Here is a 23,006-nt window from a genome sequence, read left to right on the forward strand (position 1 = left end):
GCCCCCTATCACTCACCATGAGAACAGGGGTACACTAATACCTGCTTTGCGATGTTGTCGCAGGGATCAGAGGTAGATTGAGAAGCCCCTGGCACCTGGATACTTGATAACTTCAGTTATTACCATTTTCTCAGGTTGAGTTTATCAACCAAAGTCAGGTCCACCTGCACTCAGACAACTAACTTTTTGAACCTAGGACTTCCCATCAGTCATGACAAGCACCCAGGACAAAATCATTGACATTACTGACTAAAGACCAGGAAGGAGAAGCTACAAATGATGATCAGAGACAAAAAAAGAGAAAGAAGGAGAAACAGTGGGCAAAGAGAGAGAGAGGGGAAGGGGTAGGAAAGAGATCCTTTTGGCCTTTGTTGAAATATCACAGGAGTTAGGAGAGGAGGTACAGGAGATGCTGGGAAACGGCTAAAAATGGAATCTCTGGGGCCAGTGCCCAGCCCAAGTATGTCTTCTCTCCCATCCCCTCCACCCCTCGGGGTCAGGAGCAGCTGCAGGCCACCAGCAAACTCCAAAATAACCATCCCATCAGTGTGCCCGGCCGCGCGGGGCCCTGAAATAGATGAAACCTGAGATGGAGGAACTGGTCAGAGCGCCCTCCGCAGAGGGGACGGCAAAGGTCACATCACCCTGATGTGAGTTCACATCAAGCTGGAGGTCAGGGAAGGGTCCGGGTCCCCGAAGCCAGGGGAGAACAACCATGGGCTGAACCTCAGCCCAGGACTGCGCCCTGGGGTACAGCTTGGAAAACCCAGAGGGCCAGCCTGTGACCCCCAAGCAGTGGGGTGGCCCCACGTTTGAAGCAACAAGTTATTTAATCCGTGCCTGGGACACACAGCTGCCCACTTGGAGGTGTTTATGATAGGGGAGGGGTGGCACAGGGCCACGGCAGAAGCTGCAAAGCTGGCTCCCCTCTTGTGTCCCATCTTTCAGGAGAGAATTTGTCAGTCTTCAGCTCCTGCCTAATCTGGTGCCTGGCGCTGGCTCTGCAGATCCCCTGGGCCCAGGCAGAAAGAGCCAGGCCCTGCAAAGGGCAGGGAGGCCTGGGCCAGGGTTTCCTCCCCTCAGGGTGGCACTCAGGGCACCTACTCATTGACCCCCTGTGTGCCCAGCCCTGGGCAGGGGTTAAAGAGAGGGAGAGCCAGGACCTGGGCCCTGGGGAGACAGTAGCCCTTGGGAGATTTGAAGCTTGGAGGCATGAAAATATTTGAATACAATTTTGTTACAAAATTCTTAGTGTCTCAGGTAAGACAGGACCTCAGAGGAGAATGAGGAAATCTGTTTATCTCTGCCAAGTTCTCAGCCAGCCTTGGCTAGAATGCCCCTGGGGACAAGAAGCTCACCACTTCTCAAGGCCATCTATCCTCTACTTTGACTCGCTCTGAAACAGAAGTTCTTAGCCTCAGTTGGACAGCATTATCCTAAAAGGGAGATTTATCCTAAAGAAGAGAAGGCTCAGAGGGGGCCCCAAGGAGTGGGTACAGGACACTTGGAACCATGCAAAGAAAGTTTTTCTAACAGTCACAGTTGTTCAGAGACAGCATCTCAGGAAAAACAAGATTTGACCCAGGCCCTGAAGGACAAGAGGGTCTGGATTGACAGAAGTGAGAGCCACTCGGGTGGGAAAACTGCATTAGCAAATGCCTGGGGAGAACAGTCTGAGCAAAACCAGTGAAGAGAAAGGAAAGGAGTGGAGGAAGAGGCGCCAGGCGGAGGGCACCAGGGCCAGCTCCCACCCAGAGACCCACTCAGCCCCCCACACGTTGCCGGCCAGTGCGGGGTAACCAAGGCAGGGCCTGGGAACTGGAGCAGAGGCTCCTTTGAAGCAGGGCCTGCCGTCAGCCCAAGTCTTGTTTGTTTAGATTCGCACATCCGCAGCGCTGGATAATCTTTAACCACGGGTCAGCCTGCAGCCGCCCAGCCGGCTGGCAGATCTCTGCCGGCCCCTGTTTGGAAGGCGCGCCAACCCAGTTACTGTGTCCATAAACATCCTCCTGCCGGTCCGCAGCTGGCACGGAGCAGGAGAAGGAGCCAGGAGGACGGGTACATGGCTTGGATGGACGAGGGGTTTCTCCACCCTTCTGGGCAGTGCCCTGAGCCCACACCACCTCCACACTCTCCATGTAAACCCAACCACGGGAAAGCTAGGAGAAACAAACACACTTTCTGAGACTCGCGGAGGGAAGGGCAGAATGTCCCAGAATCACTCAGAGTCATAGACTCTTAGGTTTATAGAATCTTCAAGCCGCAGGATCTTAGATGTATAGATTCTCAGAATCATCTGGTCTGGTGGTTCTCAAACGTTTTTTTCAAGCAGTGGAATCATTCATCCAATGGGACAGAAAACTGCTTAAAGTCTAAGAGGTGGCCACAAAGCCCTGCCACTCCGCTGCCTCAGAGATGCCTCTGTGGAATCCCAGTGCTCCAAGGAACCCAGATGGAGAACCACAGATCTTGTTCCAAGAAACAGTTTAGATCGCATGGTTTGACTTTCATCCAGACACAGGGACTTGGTTTTAAGGCTCCCTCTTCCAGTGAGACGACTGGCAGGGGACTGTCTATTTTGGTGGTGTTTCTAGATATTCCTTTTTAACCGAAAAAGACAGCCCTTCCCATTTGTATAAACACTTTTACATATGTGAGCCTCACAGAATATCTGTGAGGTACATGGTGCATGTATAATTATGTCCAAATAACAGACAAGGTGGTTGAGGCACAGAGACGCTGAGAGACTTGCCCAAAGCTAGTGAATGGCCAAGTGGAGTCGATTCAGTCAGGTCTCCTGCTTCTGAAATGACAGCTTTGTCCCCAATACTACAAGGCCCCAGCTCCTCCCCTACACACACCCCACTCTGGGCCACCGGCTCTCTCCAAGATCCCCAGAACTATATCTTGGGCCAAAGAGATACTAGATGGAAACACATAAAATTGCCATTTCTGGACATTACAAACAGTCAAATATTGGCAACTATATATGGTTGCACTTTATATATATTCATTCTGGTAGAAAACTAGAGCACACTGTGAACAACAGAATCAAACAAAGCCCTCAAGAGCCTTCAGGGAACTACAGGGCAGGCAGACCTACCCTCACTACTGAAACAGGACGCTGGTCACCCACTGCCCCTCTTCAACTCTCCCGGGGCCCTGGTGGCCTATCTGTGCCCAACACATATGGCTGATCCCTGATGCCTGGAGCTCTCACAAGCTCTATTCTGGAAGACATAAGGGGGCCAAAATCCCCACCCCTCAGGGGGTATCTAGACATAATAGGGAGACCAGAGAGACTCATATTTAGAGAAGCTGGGAACTAATGCAGCCCACACTTCTGGGCTCAAGTCCCAGCTCCACCAAGCTGTGTGACCATGGACAAGTTATCAGACCTCTCTGAGCCTCTGTTTTCTTATCTGCAAAATAGGTACAGTAATAACTTTTTTATAATATAGACAAAGAGGATTTCTACTGTATTCTTAAAGAGGACAATATATGATGCACAACTGCTGATACTGCTTAGACCCCCCACTTGCTTCAGGAAGAGGAAGGGTCATGAAGAACATGGTAAGTCAGGGAAGGCTCCCTGGTGGAGGGGAGGGTTTGGTACTGGGCCTTGACATAACTGGCAGAATTTGAGGTGAGCAAAAAAGAAGCACCTGGAAGAGTCTCCGAAGCAGAAAGAACAGCAAGATTTTTTTTTTTAACTAAGAAGAAATGAAGGGCTTCCCTGGTGGCGCAGTGGTTAAGAATCCACCTGCCCACGCAGGGGACACGGGTTCGAGCCCTGGTCCGGGAAGATCCCACATGCTGCAGAGCAACTAAGCCTGTGAGCCACAACTCCTGAGCCTGCGCTCTAGAGCCCGCGAACCCCAACTACTGAAGCCCGCGCGCCTAGAGCCCGTGCTCCGCAACAAGAGAAGCCACCACCATGAGAAGCCCACGCACCGCAACAAAGAGTAGCCCCCGCTCACCGCAACTAGAGAAAGCCTGCGCACAGCAATGAAGACCCAACGCAGTCAAAAATAAATAAATAAATAAAATTTTTTTAAAAAAAAGAAAGAAAGAAATGAAAACCATCAAAAAGGAAGAAATCACTGTCAGCATCCTCAGCTCGTTCTCCATCCCAAGAGCTTGGCTCAGGCTCCTTAAGCCAATATTTGCCTCTCAGCCCCTGGCAGCCACAGCTGAAGGTAAATATTGGTTTAGCCTGGGAAGCGGAAGCCCCAGATGGCAGTGTGGCCCTTAGCCGGCCGGGATGCCTCACGCTCTGTACCACAAGCTGCGGCACGCCCGGGACAGAGACCTGACCCCAGGCCTTATCTACGGAGAGGCCCAGGCCTCTCAATGCGGAGCAGCCAGGCTGGCCCACCACCCCAGAGACTGGTGCAGCAGCAGCCTGGCCCCCAGAAAGCTACCCTGAGGGTCTCTGTACATCCTTCTCCTCAGTAGGCAGGTGGATTCTTTTACCAAGACCTAGGATGACACCATGAGTCCTTGGGAGCCCCCCTAATGGCCTCCTAACACCCTCCCGGGCTCAGCCACAGACATCTTGATGTGGCAGTAAGTCTTCTCACACTGACCTTGTGCCCACGTCAGCTGGGAGGTCTGAATCCCAGGCCCAGCCTGGCTTCTGACTAGCTGGGAGAACTTGGGTAGGCCCCTCCCCATCTCTGGGCCACATTTCCTCTTACTGAAAAACTTGACAGCAAGAAGCTGCTGGAAACTTTCTACTCTCTTGGCTCTCTCCTCTGTGATGCCTGAGCATACCCACACTGGCACACACCTGCTCTCTGCTAGTCATCCACTACCTTCCCACTTCATCCCATCCCCTGAAGGATCTGCTCCCCGACTGACCGCCAATTCCCCACCTCTGTGCCAACGCACACCCCTCCCGTCTGGCCTAAATTGTTCCTCCTCAACCAGTCCATTCTTTTCACCTCCCCTGGTTTCTGACTTGAAACTCATCTCCTACAGGAAGTCCTTCTGGATTGTTCCCCAGCTGCACCACCACCCCACCCCCCCAGTTTTATTCTTCAGCCACACTTTTTTGCGGTATTGGATTTAGGTCACCTCAGAGCAGTCATATGGCATATCCCTCAGTATAAACACTCTTTAAGGAGAGGGGCTGGGTTTCCAATTCTAGTGTCTCCTCCGACCCCTGCACAGCACCTAGGCTGTGGTGGGCACAGCAGGGTGTGTGCAGGAACACCCTACAAATGGATTCCTGGCTCACGAGCTTTCTGCCAGGATCCACAGCTGCTCTTCCTGAACCAACACTTCCGAGAGGAGGAGGGAGACCTTGAAAACTGGGATAGGAACTTATCTCTCCAAGTACTAATCACCCCATAAAACTTGTATTTATTTAGTTGCTGGCAGGTCCTTCTTCCTGGAGGTAGGAAGCTGTTATTCTTGGAGATACCAGCCCGGGCTTGGGCCAGGGTGCCCGGAGGGAAGAGGGTGATCTGCTGTGAACTCCAGCATAACAGGGAGCCTGGAAGGCCTGAAGCAGGTCTGCCGGGGCCATGGCACGGGCATCAGGGGGCCTAGGTGATGGTTAGGGCAGTGGGGGGCGGGGATGGGGACCCCACCTGGAGGTGTCAATCAGGGAGAGACATCAGCCCCTACCTCCACTCTGTGGCAGGAAGACGGCCAATCTGTCCATGGCCTGACTTGTGGACCTACTATGTGCCAGGGAGCCCAGGATGTCTCTGGGCTGAGGAGCTCGGAGGGCTTTGGCCACAGGTTCCAGGTGGAGGCAAGAGGGGAGGGGGCAGGCCTCTGGCAGGTAATCTCTAAAGATGAGCCACGGTTTTGGGGGACAATCACCCCAGGAAAGACAGGCCCATCCTCAGAGCCCCCAAGACAGAGAGTGACTTCTTCAGAGGAGAAACTCAGCTGAGGAGGAAGATGAGGGAAAGCAGAGGAGCCGGCGGGATCTGGGTGGAGGGAGAGAGAGGCCCAGAAAGACACAGGTGCAGTGACGTGGCAGGTGAGGAGAGAGGGGGAGATGAGAAGTGGGGAGGAGAGGGAGGGAAATGGACCCTGAGACTATACAGGGCAGCAGGTGTGTCCCGGGGGCAGGGGCACGGAATGAGAGCATAGAGCAGCAGGCCCACCTCCGAAGATAACTTGGGTGCATCTCTCCTTTCTTCACAAAAACAATCAATTTAGGAAGAGCAAATCGAGGAGCTATTTTAATCTGCTAATTCATGTTAGGGGCCATAATCAGTGTTTTACAATGCCCAGGGATTATGGTGATTTGCAGCTGTGACGGGAATCAGCTGGGGCCTTGGCCTTATTGGGTATACAGAGAGGAGGCCGACAGGGAATCCAAATGCAACTGAAAATACTGCGTGAAAACCCATTTATAGTCAAAGAGGCTGGGCCAGGTCAGTGCCTGGGCTCTGCCCCAGGGTGGGGCCCTTCAAGATTACTCTCCAAGCCCCTCCCTCAGCCCCTGAGATTTGGAAGCCCCATCTCACCCAGTATGTCCCCTTCATCCTCACCCCCATCCCAACCCTCCTGGAACTTATAGGCCCAGCCTAAGCCTCCTCCACCAAGAAGTCTTCCTAGACTCCATCCTCCCACACTGACTTCAGCTTCCTCTGACTTCCTGCTTAAACCCACCGCGGCTGCTGGTGGTGGGGGGGCCGGATGGGGGGGGGCAGGTAATGCGAAAGGTACTACTTTTGGCATCAGAACACCCAGTTCAAGTCCCAGCTCTGCCACACCCATACACGGACAGGACAGGCCTTCCATGGGCCTCAATTTTCTCCCTGACAAATGGGGATAATAATCACTCCCTCCAGGGCCAGCTGCTGGGAGGTGAAATGAGATAACTGGATGGAAACCATCTTGGCAAATGGATGAGATCCTATGACCACAGCGTTCAGCAATTAACTGTTGTCTCTTGGGTTATGCCCCGATTGTTCTCGAGTGTTTGCTTTGTCTCCCAGTGAGCCTGAGGCTGTCTGTGAGGGGGGCTGGGTCTACCTCGGCCACGCCCCCAACCCTTTCCTTCATCTAACGTCCATCCCACCACTCTCCCCTACCCACACCGCAAATATTCCTCAGGGTCCTGTACACACCAGGCACAAGGTTCCACCCTGGAGAGGAAACTAGCTGGGTAACACATGGATCCCTCCTTCACACAGAAAGACTTCTAACGATTACTCATTTCTTTGTTTTTACTTTCACAGTCTTTTTTCTTTTTAACTATCTTTTTACTCAAATAAAAGTGTTCTGAAAAAAAAGAGCTTCACTGTTTCTAGGCTCTGAAGTCAGAAAGGACAAAAAGAAAAAACGTTTTTCCACCACCTCCATGGCAGTTTTCTCTGCAGGGATGTGGGGCAGGGATGGGAGATGGGAAGAGCAAACATTGGCTTGAGCATCGACTTGGTACCCAAGACTATGCTGGGCACTTTACTCATAGCCTCTTTAGTTGGATTTAATTTTCCTACCAACCCATTTTACAGATGGAAGATCTGAGGTTCATCCAGGATCCTCCTGGAGACACAGCCAATTTGCCAATGGGTTGACCTGTACCCAGCCTATGTGTGCACATGCACACACACTTGCCTACACATGCTCAAGTGCAGCAAAGTGGGATTCCTGGACTGGGAGTCAGGTGACCTGGATTCCAGCCCCACCTCAGCCACCAACTCGCTGTGAGACCCAAGGAAGTCTGAGACTCTGAGTCCCCTTCCAGTCCTGGCATTTTAGGGTCTGTGTGTGCCCTTGCCAGGAAGCCTGGTACTTTAGCAGCCCTAGAATACTTTCTAATGCCCCTCCTCCTCACCTCCCACAGGATGTCTGCCCTCTCACTCCCCTGTAGTAGCCTTACTCACACTGGGGGCCCAGAAGCAGCCAGAAGAGTCTTAGCCCCCCTCGTACCTTCTGCTGTCCCCTCCTACCCCTTTCACCCATATCCCTGCAAAAAGGACTAAGGTGGGGTTGGACCTCCTGGAAGGCTGCAGAGCCCAGGGGCCAGGGCTCACCTGGGGCTGAGCCTTGCAGCGCCTCCTAGGGCCAACGACAACTTCCCTGAGCTTGAGGCTGGCCTCCACGGGCCCAGTGAGGGAGTCTGCCTCCCAGGCTTGCTACGAGAACGGCAATAACAAAGTGCCTGGCACACAGTAAGTGCTCTGTAAACTGTAGTTATGATGATTAATATTAATTACTTCCTGGGGGTGAGGGGGTCTTTGAGGCTGCCATACATGATCATGAAGGTCGCACACAGCTCAAAGGCACAACCTGAGGGACCACAGAGGGCAGAAATCTCGCCAGGCTCCACTTGCCACAGCTGTGGGCCTGGAAGAAGTGATGCTCTACAGTTCACATCAAGGCTCCCAGAGCTGTCCCAGTGCCCAGTCAGCCCCAGGGCTGCTACCAGTGCGGGAGGGAGCCCCATGCCTGATAGAACCAAGTCAAGTCAGACCACAGCACCAGAAGTGTGCCCTGCACCTAAGCGGCCAGAGGGAGTGGGCACTCACCAAGTAGCTGGACGCCCCGCGTGAGGCCGTAGACGTCCACCAGGGCCCAGAGCGGGTCGGCTGTACGGACCCCATTGAAGAAGAGCATGGCGGCCGAGTCGTTGATGCGGTAGAAAACACGGCCCTTCTTGTCCACCCAGAAGGCGATGATGTTGCCCTCGTTGGCAAACTCCTCAGGCAGCGCCTTGGCCCAGAAGCCGCTCTGGGACACCAGGTCGGGGCAGGCGTACTTGGGCAGTGAGTCAGGGTGGATACGGGATGGGTCCTTGCTCGTGAAGCCTAGCCGCAGCGCCCCGCTCCAGCAGCACTGCTTCTTGGTGATCTGGGCGGCAGGGGGTTGGCCTCAGACACACCGTCAGCGAGCCCAAGGGGAAGGGGCTGTGCCCTTCTCTGCAGACCACCCCCAGACAGACTCCTATGGGGAGTCACACCGCCCAGCTCACCCGCTATTTGGGCTCCTCTCCCTCCCCCAGGAGCCCCCACCAGTCGAGTGAGAGCTAGTTCTCACCTCCCACCATCATCTCCCATCACCTCCCCATGGCCACTCCCCTCTCCCGTTCCTTCTCCGTCATGCAGGGAAGGTTGAGAAAGGAGTAAGGAGGAGGAGAGAGAAAGAGGAGGGATGAAGAAGGGTAGAAGTGCGGTAGGGAGGAAAGAGAAGGGGCAGGGGGTAGTGATGGCTGTTAGCAGAAGGCGGTGCCTGGCAGGAACGTCCAGAGGCCCCGGGGGACGCAGTGACGGGAACAGGGAGGGAGGCCCCACCTTCAGCCTGACTTGCTCATAGATGAGGACCGGGCGGTTACTGAAGGTGATGGCATTGCAGAAGCTGGCCTGCCTCTTGACGGCCTTGTGGCTGAGGTCCATGAGGATCTGGGAGCCCTTGGTATGTGGGTGGAAGAGCAGTGGCGTGGCCGGGATCCCCCCACCGGGCAGCACCGGTGGGCAGTACTTCTGCTTGTGGTGGCATCGGTGAGAGGTGACAGGGAAGGGGCCCCCGATGGAGTCTGCAAAGGAACAAGCCACAGCGTCAGAGAATTTGACAGTCCAAGAGCTGGACCAGGGTCCCCTAGGGAAGGGCAGAGGGCTGGGGCATAAGCAGAAGTCACCACTGCCCAGGATTTCCACCATCTTTGCCCCTTAGCACCACTGCCACTTTTTGCCACCTTCCTTCTCCTGCTGCCATCTACTGCTATTTCCCACTTCACCACCTACCACCATTTATTACCCACCACCATCCACTCCCACCCTTCACCCGTCTCCCCCCACCACCTGCCCCCACCCTTCACTCATCACCTCCCACCACCATCTACTCCCACCCTTCACCCATCACCTCCCACCATCTGCCCCCACCCTTCACTCATCACCTCCCACCACCATCTACTCCCACCCTTCACCCCCCACCATCTACTCCCACCCTTCACCCGTCACCTCCCACCACCTGCCCCCACCCTTCACTCATCACCTCCCACCATCTGCCCCCACCCTTCACCCATCACCTCCCACCATCTGCCCCCACCCTTCACTCATCACCTCCCACCACCGTCCGCCCCACCCTTCACCCGTCACCTTCCACCACCACCATCTACCCCCATCTGTCACAGACCACCACCAGCTACCATCTACTGCTCCTCACCAGTATTCACCACCATTTACTTTCCGCCCTCTAGCATTGTGACAAGCCACCATTTACAACCAACATCCAACACCATTCACTGTCACTACCACCACCAGGTATTTTACTCAACAAGTATTCATTATGTATCTACTGAATACGAAGCCCTGTCCTAGGCACTGAAGATAAGGCATGAAACATACATGGATCCTGTCCTCAAGCAGCCAACAGTCCAGGAAGGGAGATAAGATAGGGACAGAAACTGCAATACAAATGGCAGACAGTAATATGCACCAAAAGGTAGGTCACTTCCCAGGAAGGCCTCCTGGAGGAGGGGAGGAGGAGAAGGCTTTGGAGCTGGACTGACAAGGCTGGGCTGCAGTGAACACTTGACCATGGCGCTGGCACTGCAGACCAGGAAGGTGGGTGAGGCAGCCTCTGCAGCGTCAGCCCCAGGAGCATGCCCATCTCCTCCCTCCTCCGGGGCCACCTCCCTCCTCCCTCCTCCCTCCTCCCCCCTCCCTCCTCCCCAGGCGGCCTTTCTGCTTTACATTGCCCATGCCCACAACATCTTGAACACAGGCCGGCCTTTTCGCCCAGGCTTCCTAGGAACTCGGATCTGCTTCAAGAACCCCTAGCCAGGGAGGCACTGTGCTTTCTTCCATAAGCAGGGCTTGGTTCATAAGGCACTTTACAAACATGTGAGGTTGGCATCCAGGAGGCAGGGCAGAGAGAGGAAAGAACATGGGATGTGGTGCCAGGTGGCTTGTGTCTGTCACTAACTGGCCATGTGACGTTGGGGAAGTCACTTCCCCTCTCTGGCACAATAAGTGGCCTCCACTCTGTGACTCTAAGCCAGGCATCAGCAGCATTGATAGCATTAATGCACAGCCTTGGCAGCTGGGGGCTCGGGGTGGGGGGGTTCATTTCTTCCCCAAGATCTGTGTCTCATCCATCAGGAAGGGCAGCTCCTGCCCATCCGGTCATCTTGAGAAGAGACACAGAGGATGGGGAAGATGGGGTGGGGACGTAGAAAGCCGCAGAATGTGACTGAGGCCATCTGGGATGTTTCAAATTTTGGTCCCTCCAAGGCAAGAATTTAATAATACAGAAAGCCTGGTTAGCCCAGAGGCCTTCCCCACCCTAAAGAGAGGGGAGAGGTTTCCAGGAAGGGGATGGAAGACGGCAGAGAGGAGAGAAGGAGGGGAGAATCCCAGGAGGCGGGGAGGCCAGACTTTGGTCCAGTATTTGCACTGGTTTGCAACACTTTGCACCTTTGCTTCCTCCTTCCCAAAGGGCCCCAGACACCAGCATCCACAGTCCAGAGCCAGCCAGATACCCTGAGCATCAGCCTCCTGGCCTCTCTGGAGTTGCTTCCTGCATGCCAGGCCCACGAGTTGAGGGTGGCACAAGGCGCGGCTCACCTTGCTCTCACGAAGGAACCAAGAATGGTGCTCAAGGGCTTTGAAAGCCACCAAGCAGTGAAGGCTGGAATTGCTCAGAGGAGACCCAGACAGTCTGGGAAGGCCACCCAAAGAAGCTGAATGACCCCTGAATAGCACAGAGCAGGGGAGGTCATTCCATGGAAGAGGACAGTTGAGGTGAGAGCAACGTGTGGCACTGGATATAGTTGCCCCACCTAGAAGAGGTACCCCCTGGGCTCAGGCCAGTCTCAGAAAGAGCTTGCCTCTTGCTTTCAAAAAATACCATTGGTGAAAGGTAACATCATACACTGTTTAGGGCTGTGTACATACGCAGAAATGAAAGCATAAAAGAAGAAATACCTGCTGGGTGAATGGATAACAAATGTGGTACGTCTATACAACAGAATACTACTCAGCAGTGAAAAAGGAATGAACTACTGACAGTAGCAGCAACACGGATGAATTACAAAATCATCACGCTGAGCGAAGCCAGTTTTTTTTAAAAAAATGCAGACACAGTCCACAGAGCAATTGCAGGGCTTCCACCCCTTTTAAAACCCCTTCCTCTCCTTCCACTCTGTCCCACTGGTACCAATTCTATAAAACAGAAACTAAGCTAGAGTGATAATAAGCAGACTGGTGGACCTGGGGATGGTAGGGCCAGGAGGGAATACTTGGGGTGAGAGGTGACAGATGTGTTCACCATCTTGATTGTGGTGATGGCTTCATTGTTACGTGCATATGTCAAAACCTATCCAGTCATATACCTTAAACACCTGTGGTTTAGTGTGTGTCAATTATATTTCAATAAAGCAGTTTTTAAACTTGCTGAGCCCGGCAGCTGACGAGAGCCTCTCCTATGGGGCCCCCACTGCAGCCTCCGCTCAGAATCCATGGACGAACTGCAGGGCCTCAGCTGCCTTCAAAACACTTCCTCTCCTTCCTGCCTATCCCAGTTGGGATCCCGGGGCCCTGGATAAAGATCCAGGAAACACTGGTTCAGGACAAATATGGTGAAGACACCCAGGGACCAGAGACCCAGGCCCTGGAAGGACCCTTCCCCAGGGCCTCCCACCCACAGGGACGGTACTGCGTGGGCGAGGGCAGCACAGGCCCAGCCTCCCTGGCTGACAGCCGAACAGATAGAGAATGGGAATGGGGGAACCTTGGTCCCTGGGGGTACAGTGTGCACCCAGACAAGTGACCTCAGAAAAAGGCACGCTCACGGGTACCCACATACACCTGTGAGCACGTGAGGGTAACCCAGAACCTAGGAGACAGAGGAGGGAAAGAGACTTATTCCTGCCCTTACCCATTAGACCAGGAATCGTACATTTACACGTGTAGTGCGTGCACACACATGTACTCATATACACATGGATGCACAAGGCAGTACACACAGAACACACATCTACTACACATGGGCCATACATCTAATAATAATGATGGCAGCCATTCATCAAGTGCTAACACGTGCCAGGCTTTGAACTGAGAGTTTTACATATACTTACTGGTTTCACCCTCACAGCAAACTGATGAGGTAGGAGGGACAGTATAAGCCCATTTACCTGATGATGAATCAGCCTCAGAGAGATTGAGCGGCTTGCCCAAGGTCACACAGCCAGCAGGATGGGGCTTTCGGAGCCAAACCCAGGCAATCTGACTGCAGGGCCAGGGTCTTAGCCATTCAGCCTTAACAGCCAAGAAAGCATGGGTTTGGATACACTTTTTAAATATGGTCATAACTGATAAAACATGAAAAACATGTTCATCCGTGTCCCACACAGGGGGATACCTGGCATTCTATTATGTTGCCTCCACACTACAGGTGTGCATGCCGCCAGACAGGGAACTGCAAACCGTGTTTTCACACACAGCCCTCATCCATCACTGATAGGATGCAGAACGGTGCAGCCAACGTGGAAAATGGCCTGGTAGCTCCTTATAAGTAAAACACCTACCATATGACCTAGCAATCACGCTCGTGGGCACTTACCCAAGAGAAATGAAGACATCTGTACAATGACCTGTACGCAAATGGACAGTAACTTTATTCAAAATAACCCAAACCGGAAACAACTCAAATGCCCTCCAACTGACGAATGGATAAATAAAACACGGTACACCCACACGATCAATACTACTCTGCAATAAATGAAGAGAACTATGACACAGCAAGAAGGAACCTCAAAAGCATGTTAAGTGAAGGAAGCCAGACTCAAAAGGCTACACACAGTCTGATTCCATTTGTGTGACAGTCTGGAAAAGGCAGAAGTGCAGACACAGAAAGATCAGTGGGTATCGGAGTTTGGGGAAGAGGAAAGCAACACAAAGATGTTTTTATGGCGACAGAAATGTTCTATACCGTAATTGTGGTAGTGGTTATACAAATTATACATTTATCAAAACTCACCAAAATATACACTTGAAAAGGGTGAATGTTAGTGTCCATAAATTATACCTCAAAAGCAGCAACAATGACTAACAAACCAGGTCTTTATGAAGATGGGAGGAAAGCGGGGCTGGAATCTCTGACCCACAGTCCCCAGCATCCCACCACAGGCAGATCCTAGGATTGGACCATCTGACAGGAGACCCCAAAGCCTGGTCGGGGCTGCCACTCTCAGCCTTAAGTTCCCTCCACTTCAGTGAAGTGGCTGTGCTGTTCCCTGTCCCCTGTAGGTCTGAAGAGAGCACTCTGGCAGCTGCAAAGCAGCTTCACCGATTCCTGGGCCTGCTAAGTGCTGTGCCGGCCTCTTCCTGCCCACAGAGACCAGTGTGGTCTCTGCCCACTGAGCCACCTCTGTGGGAGCGACGTGAAAACCCTTTCTGACTTGCTGGGCATCTCCTGCCCATGGACCACGGTCACTTGCTGCTCACCAGGCCCCCGCTGAATTCCTGACCGTAACCCGCCAGCCCCACCATGTTCCCAGGCCCCAGTGGAGTCCGAGCACCCCACATCCAACCTGCCAATCCCACCTCTGAAATAAACATCCCTGGGCCCCGCACCCTCCTGTCCTCCCCACCGCCGTGGCCCTAGCCCAGTCTTCATCACTCCTCTTTGAACAAGGGCCAGGGCCGCCACGTACAGCCACGTAGGCTCTGCCCTACATGCCTCCAGGGAGCGCCATTCTCGTGGGCTACAATAAGAAATACAACCTTCACAGGTATCCAACGTGGCAGCCCTGACCAGGGTGATCACCCCCTCCCCAACCCCTGCTGTCCCTGCTTCTGCTACCTCCCTCCTCCATCTCAGCTGGTATTATGATCCTGGGTGAGGAAGGAGAGAAAGCAAAATGAGAATTAATCCTGAGCACAGCTCTGATGCCAAGGGCCAGAGGGACAGCTGGGGGCAGGGCTCCCTCCCTATACTTTAACATACACTATGACCCCTTAAAATCCCCATTCTATGGATGAATGAGTTGCAATTCAGACTGGTTAACCAACTTGCCTGAGGTCACACAGCAATTAAGTGGCAGAGCTGGGACCTGAACCCTGATCTTCCAAAGCCACATCCAGGGTCCTTTGCCCTACTCAGAAGCTAACACTAGAGCTCATTTTCCCCAGGAGCCCAAGATGGCAGGCATAGTGGGGAAAGGCTGTGTGGAGGAGGTGTTGGCCAGTCCCAGCCAGGGGAGCGGCCACAGCAAAGGGCCTGAAGACGCTGGGCCTGTGAGCTGCACAACTGCTCTCCCAGTGGCCAGCGGTCCTGGGTAGAGCCCCAATCTCGCCATCTGCTCCCAGCAGAGCTCCCAGGGAGGCTCCCCTTAGTGACGGGTTTACAGGCGTTTCGGGAGCCACAGTGGGAGCACCCCGTCAGGCGAGGCTGCTGCTGACACACTGGAAGCTCCCCCACCCCACCCCGGTAGCCCATTCCTCCTGGGCATTTATGAGCTGCCAGACACAAGCCTGGCCAGCCCTCCGGGTGACCCTCAGCCAGCTCCGGACCACATTCCTGCCTCTCGGTGGGGTCCCAGGCAGAGATGCCAAGACACAATGTAGCCTCCGGAGTGACCTTCCTACTGCCCCCGCCCACACTCTGCCCCAGAACCAGCCTGGCAGAGCCCCGAGTGCCCAGGCTCTGTTGAGCTGGGCTGCCAAGGAGAGAGGGAGGGAGCAATGACAGTTGAAAATAACCAACCTCTATGGGCTGAACAGGCAGTGTCTTCATTACACCCCCAATGACACAGGTCCTCAGAAGTGAAGTTACTCACCAAGGTCACCCAGCCAGAGTAAAGAGCCCAGATGTGAACCCAGGCCTGCTGCCTTCAAACCCAACTCTGAGACCCCATTTTTCTCATCTGTAAAATAGGGACCATGGCAGACCTTCCTGGTATTCTTGCAAGAATTAAAGAGATGCTGTATTTAAAACGAATCTAGTAAGTAGCTGCTATAATAATAGTTATTAATAATTCTATTATTAATAATAGTTGCTAATAATTATATTATTGTTGTTGCAATTGACATCAATCTGTACTCTCCTACGCCTTTGCTCAAGCTATTTCCCCTGCCCTGCATATCTTCTCTCCCTGCCCCACCCACACCTCTCCAAATCCCACCCATCTTTCAAGGCCCAGCTGGATCCCACTATGTTCTGAGCCTGTGGACCTGAATACCAGTGCTGACACGATCATTTGCATCTCCAATGAGGGAGGCTTACCTCACTTTCTGGACAGTACAAGACAGGGCAAAGAGCACGAGCCCTGGAGGCAGGAGACCGTGGTTTCAAAACCCGGCCATGCCACAGACTTGCTGTGTGACTCTGGGCAAGGTGCTTCACCTCTCTGGACCTTAATTTTTTTCTTTGTAAAACAGGGTCATCATAGCTGCCCTGCCCACCTCTCCAGGCCATTGTGAGAACCCAGTGAGTTCACAGGTGTGAAAGAATGTTTCAGACTTTAACACCTGATTCCAACATAAGCCTAAGGTCTTATTATTTCTTATAAAAGCAACAACCACCACCACAGGAAATGATCTGTTCATTTACGCCCAGTGGGAGGCCAGACACTTCTATTTTAATTTATCCCAGACGCCCTAATCCCAGATTGCCAGGGTGGTCCTGACTTGGGGCTAGTTTACACACAGTCACTGAACAGGGCTCCCTCTGGGGGAAAAGCTTGGGAGATTTGGGAGAGCAGGTGGGGGAGGGCCCTGAGTGAGATGAAAGTAAAACTACACAGATGTGAATTTCTCTGGGTTCTCCCTCAAGGGGCCCACCTCCCTCACCTGCCTCTAGCCTCAAGGGCTGGCCCAAGCCCCTTTCTCTGCTGGGAACCATTCCTTCCTCCTTCCCACCTATAAACCTGCCTTTCTCTCACTCTTCCTTCAGACCTTGATTTTAAAGCCCCCTTTCTCCCAGAAGTCTCTCTGATCCCCAGACCAAGTCCAAGGATCCCATATGCCCCTAAGAGAGCATCCATCACCCCAGCAGCCTTTCTCAACTCTGGATCCTCCACAGAATTAAGCCCAAATGCCTTGAAGCACCCACTATATGTAATGCACTGACTTGTCTTCTTCACACCCAGGATGGTTCTGGGCATGTGCCATCCTTGGTAGAGGTCGAGTCACTCAGACCATTTTCTGTGCTCTGTGGTGCAGCTCTCTGGCTAGGAAGGGCTTCAGGGTTATTTGCGTGTCTCCCTGATGGGCTGTGAGCCCCCCGAGGGCAGAGACCATTGTCTTTTTTTTTTTTTTTTACTGCTGTTTCCCCAGGGCCTAGCTCAGAGCACACAGCAGGTGCTCAATAAAAGCCATTGACTGAACTGCTACTGTTAAGTTCTTCAAGCCACTGATAACTGGCAAGTGTCCAAGGAGCACCTACTTGGTGCCTTGCCCTTTCTGGTGTCCTGTGGAGAAATTAGAGAAAGAGGGGACCAAAGGGACAGCTTCCTTCACTGCCCAGCACCAAGATTCCACACTCCGTGTCTGACTATGGCCCTGCCTGCTCCAGAACCTTCCAGCACTCCCCACTTGCCTGCAGGAAGAAGGAGAAAAATCGCGAGGCTTTTTTTTCCTATATCAGGCACCTGATTCCTTTCTTGTACAACCTTGCCTCATTCTCCCAAGCCCTGAAAGTTAGGGATCTGTGGGAAGCAGCCTCGAAGATGCCCCAGTGATCCCCACCTCCACCTCCTAGCAGTCCCCTGTAATCCTGTAAGCCCATTTGTAATCCTCTCCCCTTGGGTGTGGAGTGGACCTAGAAACTAGCTTCTAACAACTGAAGTAATGGGATGGGACTCCCAAGACTGGGTTATAAAAAATCTTTGGCCTGGGCTTCCCTGGTGGCACAATGGTTAAGAATCCTCCTGCCAATGCAGGGGACATGGGTTCGGTCCCTGGTCCAGGAAGATCCCACATGCCACAGAGCAACTAAGCCCGTGCACCACAACTACTGAGCCTGAGCTCTAGAGCCCGCGAGCCACAACTACTGAGCCCATGTGCCACAACTACTGAAGCCCATGCGCCTAGAGCCCGTGCTTCACAACAAGAGAAGCCACGACAATGAGAAGCCCACACACTGCGACGAAGAGTAGCCCCAGCTCGCCGCAACTAGAGAAAGCCCGTGCACAGCAATGAAGACCCAACACAAACAAAAATAAATAAAATTAGTTAATTAATTAAAAAAAAAAAAACCTTTGGCCTCTCTCTTGGTTACTTTCTCTTACCTCTCTCGGGTCGCTCCCTCTGGGGAAGCCAGCCGTGTAAGGTAGCCCTGTGGAGAGACCCATGTGGGAGGGACCAGGGACCACCAGTCACCATGTGAGTAAGCCTGGATGTGGCTCCGCCTCCAGGCAAGCCTTCAGATGAGCCTGCAGCCCCAGCCAACAACCTGACCGTAACTTCACAAGGGACATTAAGCTGGAGGCACCTAACTAAACCGTGTCAAGATTCCTGACCCACAGAAAATGTGAGATAATTAAATGTTTGTTTGTTTGCTGTTTTAAGCCACTAACTTTTGGGGTATTTTGTTATGCAGCAGTACAGATCACTTAGTTCCATCTTATAGATAAGGACACAGAGGCTCTGAGAGGTAATAACTTGCCCAGGGTCACACAGTTAGTAAGTGGTGGAGCTGGGCTCTGAACTCAGATCTGTCTGGCGGTGCAGCCATCCTCACTGGGCCACAGCTAGCTGGCCAGCGTGCTTGGTCCCCTCTGCCCTACATGAACGCTCCACTCCACCCTGGTCAGTTTCTCCATGACCTCTGCAGCCCCCATGAATATGCCTTTGTCATTTAGGGTTAGGGGCCACGTTAGCACCCAGTCATCTGCCCCAGAGAGCTCGGCTACGCGTACAGCAGGTCCTGCTGGTCCCTGGAAGACCGAACGAATCCACAGTGACGAGGTGGGCAAAGGAGAGTGGCAGGGAGTGGGCAGGAGGGGCACCCTCACGGCCAGGTTAATCTCCACATGGAGCCTCCTGCTCTCACTCACTCCACGGCATCCCAGGCTCTGACGTTTCCCGCAACCAGATGTGCATAGAGCTGCGTCTCCCAATATCTTCACTTCAGGGAAGGAACCAGCCCTCCTCCTACTCCTCCCCTATCCCACCCCAAGATTCCAGATGATAACCATTCTGAGTTCGCCTCCTGGTCCCTGTCTTCCCAGCGCCCCCCACCCCCCAAAGCCCCCAAGCCAGGCCTGAGAGAATGAGGGGGAGCATGGCTCAGTCACATAAATCCACACACCACGCAGACCATCACCCTCAGTTCCCCTGACACAAATCCACACTCACTCACGTGCACATGTGTGCATATACACACAGTGGGTGTGCGCCTAATGTGGACACAGCACCCAGGGAACGCTCCGTCCCGGGGGCCTGCCAGGGCTGGAGGAGACAGAAGATGCAGTCTTGGTCCTTAAAGGCAGACAGGCGCTTGTCTGTACACACGAGCACACACGGGCCTGGAGGAACCTTCGGGGAAACCTTCACATCCGTTTACAGAGTGCTTGCTGTGTACCAGGCGGGCTGCCCTTTATGCCAGTTAGCTCACTTACTCTTTCTACAGCCCTTCCAGGTAAACCCTCCCACCCCCAATTTATGAAAGTGGACACTGAGACTCAGACAAATAAAGGCACTGACCCCAAGTCACACAGCCAGTAAGAGCAGAACAGGATTCAAACTCTCACCAAGAACACGCGTCCCACTCCCTCTCCAGCCCTACCTGGCCTGTCACCCAGCTCAGGGCTCACATCTTCCACCCCATCGGCCCCCCCCAGGCCACCTGCAGCTCCAACTGCGATGTGGTCCAGCAACCCGGGGCCCGTGCCCCACACTCTTCCCTCTTACTCAGTGACCAAGCATCTGCTGGGTACCACCAGGTGCCAGACACTGGGCTGGGTGAAGAGAACACAGATGGATCAACCTGATTCCTCCCTCCCCACCGCCTCTGGAGCCTACAGGCACAAGTGGGGTGTGTGTGTGTGTGTGTGTGTGTGACACGTATGTTCAAGACACACCTGCCAGGCTCTGGGGAGCACACCTTGGCCTAAAACTCCAGAGCTGCTGCCGGAAGAGAGGAGGCTCCTTCTGTGCTAATCCCAGATCTCCCAAGTCCATGTGATGGCCTGTCCCCTGCTGCCTGAGTGAGAATTAGGAACCCAAGGAGGGGAAGCAGGGAGGTAGCTGCCGAAGGGATGAGGTCTGGATTCCCTCTGAGCCGCTAACTACGCAACCTCAGTCAGCCATTTCCCTTTCCCAGCCACAGCATCCCCTTCTGTAAAAGGACAGTGGGAACCAATCTCTCAGGTCCCTACACCCCAACAACTAGGATTTGTGGGTCCAGAGACCTGGGGGTGACATGTACTCTGGGCGCATGTGTGTGTGTCATCCGCATATCAGCCCCTCAGCAACGGGCCCATCCCTTGCCCTGAGGCGGGGGGGAGGAGCCTTAAAGAAAGTAAAGGAGGAGAGCAGGGAAGAGGAGGGGAGGGTTGGGAAGGAGAGGGGAGGGGGGCTTCCCAGGATCAGGGCTGCCTCGCTCTGTGCTCTCCCCACCCCCATCCTGCCCTAAAGACGGGGAGCAGCTCTGGAAATCTGCCTGATGAAAAAGATCAAGCATGTAACTGCTGAAACCATTTTCCAAATGAGAATTCATCTCTCCCAAGGGTCCCCTGCCAGGCTGGTCCCAGAGGAGCCGGACTCCTCACCACCAGCGCACCCGCGCGCGCGCGCGCGCGCGCGCGCGCGCACACACACACACACACACACACACACACACACACACACGACTCGCGCAGAAACACTGACCTCTACAGAATAACAGTCTCACAAATGTGAAACTGTGTGGCTGCTCACACATGGAAACGCAGACACAAAATATTCAGTCTCTTAAATATGGCACAGATAGTGACACATTACGCGGGTATACACAGAAAAAGACCTAAAACCCAGATACACACGATCTGCAGTCACCAGAAACAGAAACAGCCAGGACACGCCCACAAACACACAACTAGATACGCCCACACAACCCCTCACCTCTCACTGTAACCCGGCAACCCAAAATTTTCAGCTCGAGCCAAATCAGACCCCCAAGGCTCACGAGAAAATACCAGCAGGAGCCATGTAACTATGTCCTCAGGAGTCAGGCTGCTGAGAGCACCCCTAGGAAGGAGTGAACCCCCTGCACCTCCCAGTCCCCCCAACTCCCCTCCCAGAAGGGGGTGAAACCAAAGCCACCGGGGCAGCCAGTGGACAGGTGTGGGGACACGTAGGTACAGATATGGGTGAGGACATGTGTGGACACGCATGCAGGGTCCTGGCTAAGGGGCCATGCGGGCACAGGCAAACACCCCCTCGCTACAACTCCCAACTCCCATCGCCTGTTAGTGTTGATGGCGGGCTGAGGCCGGGGCCGGGGCCAGGGCCAGCTTACAGGGGACCCAGGCTGAGGAAGGTGGTCCAGGTAAGCGGTTGGAGGCCAAGGCAGATGGGGCATTTGATTAGCACTCACCCAATGGCCCAACTCCTGGAGTTCTCAGTGCACCCCGGGCTATCCTCCTGTCCCCGTTGGGAGAGGAAGGAATAGGACCCTGGCCTCAGAATGCCTCTCCGCTTTAGCTTTCCCCTGTGTTAAGTCCTTATTCACATGGTCTCCTGTACTCCTCACAATGCTCCTATGAGGATGCTACTATCATTAGCCCCATTGACAGATGAGAAAACCAGGCTCAGGGAGACACTTGCCCTTGCTACCACCCATGTGTATCTACTCCAGAGCATGAGCTCTTGACGGCCACAGGCCATCTCGGGTAGCCTTGGGGTCCTCAATCCCCTCTGAACCCTGCATTCTAAGGCAGCTGGAGGATGGTGTGCTGCGTCCTGAGCCTGTTCTGAGGGCCTCTCTGTCCTTCCCAGGCCACTGGCCTGCCCAAGTCTGACTCCAGTGGAAAATGTCAGTCGGCTCCAGACCCTCTGCCAGCAGGCTCCACTGGAGCCAATGAGCCCAGAGAGGTGCCCCCACCCCAGGTCAGCCCAGCCTGAGTCTCAGGCCAAGGCCCAGGCCACGGGCACTGCCTCTGGCCAGCTCCGGATTATGTGTCTTCCAGGGCCTTCCATCTGTCACTTGGCCCTCTGGGCCCAGGATAAAATTCATTGCCTTTTAAGAGAGACAATGATTTGCTTTTCCCATGTCTCCTTCCCTGTCTTTTTCTTTTTTAATCAGAAATTACTCTTTCAAAGTCCAGGGCCTGGAAAGGGGAAGTCACCTGGTCACCAGTCCTGGCCACAGCTTCCCATTCACTCCTGCCACCACCCTTCTTCCTTCCCGGCCCTTTCCCTGTTCCCGCTGAACCCAGCACGGAGACTGCCCCACCTCCTAATGCCCTGCCCGAGGAGGGGGGGAGGGCACACAGTGGAGTGTGGCAGGGACCCCCCCAGGGTCAGCCCACACCGTCCTGGCGCCAGCCAGTTTGCACAGGAACCCCAACTACGGGGGCCCAGCGATGACAAAACAAGTCCCTGGGAAGGCCTTCCCTTCTGGGTCTGGTGCCACATCGGCCATGTTCCTCCCAAGACCACAGTACTGGGGCCAGGCAGATGAGGGGACGGGAGCAGGGGCAAGCAGGGGCCACCCAGCGCTCCTTCCTTTCACCACCTCAGCTGCCTGCCTGTCGGTCTGAGCACAGATGTGAACCCCAGGAGTCAGAAGCACACGCTTTGAGAACTGAGGTCAGGCAATGTGGTTTGCACCCCTGTGTGCTTAGGCACAAGCCAGCACAGGTAGCTACCCACAGACACCTCCAATGCACACTCATGAACACAGACACACACACACACACACACACACACACTTACATATTCGCGTGTACCCACACATCTCTCCATGGCTCCACCATGGAGCACAGCACTGACCTCCATGGCCCGCATCCCAGAACCCACAAACAGGTCCCCCAGCTGTCTGACTGTGGTTTGCCTCAGTTCTAGGAGGGGGCAGTATGGACACTGGGACCTCACATCCCCCCTGGATGC

General features: G+C 54.0%; 1 protein-coding gene across 3 annotated transcripts in view; it reads right to left on the reverse strand.

Moving 5' to 3' along the window:
- Positions 1 to 23,006, reverse strand: part of NEURL1 (neuralized E3 ubiquitin protein ligase 1) — an 80,861-nt gene that overhangs the window by 10,806 nt on the left and 47,049 nt on the right. For 2 of the 3 annotated variants that reach the window (XM_067709496.1, XM_067709497.1), the window contains exons 2-3: positions 9,264 to 9,505; positions 8,502 to 8,823 (exon numbers count right to left, since the gene is read on the reverse strand). In XM_067709496.1, the coding sequence (XP_067565597.1) occupies positions 8,502 to 8,823; positions 9,264 to 9,505 (564 nt within the window). Of the gene's footprint in view, positions 1 to 8,501; positions 8,824 to 9,263; positions 9,506 to 18,202; positions 18,312 to 23,006 lie in introns of those variants that run through there. The other variant, XM_067709495.1, reaches the window with a different exon arrangement.

Source organism: Pseudorca crassidens, chromosome 16 (genome assembly GCF_039906515.1).
Source record: "Pseudorca crassidens isolate mPseCra1 chromosome 16, mPseCra1.hap1, whole genome shotgun sequence".
Lineage (NCBI taxonomy): Eukaryota > Metazoa > Chordata > Mammalia > Artiodactyla > Delphinidae > Pseudorca > Pseudorca crassidens.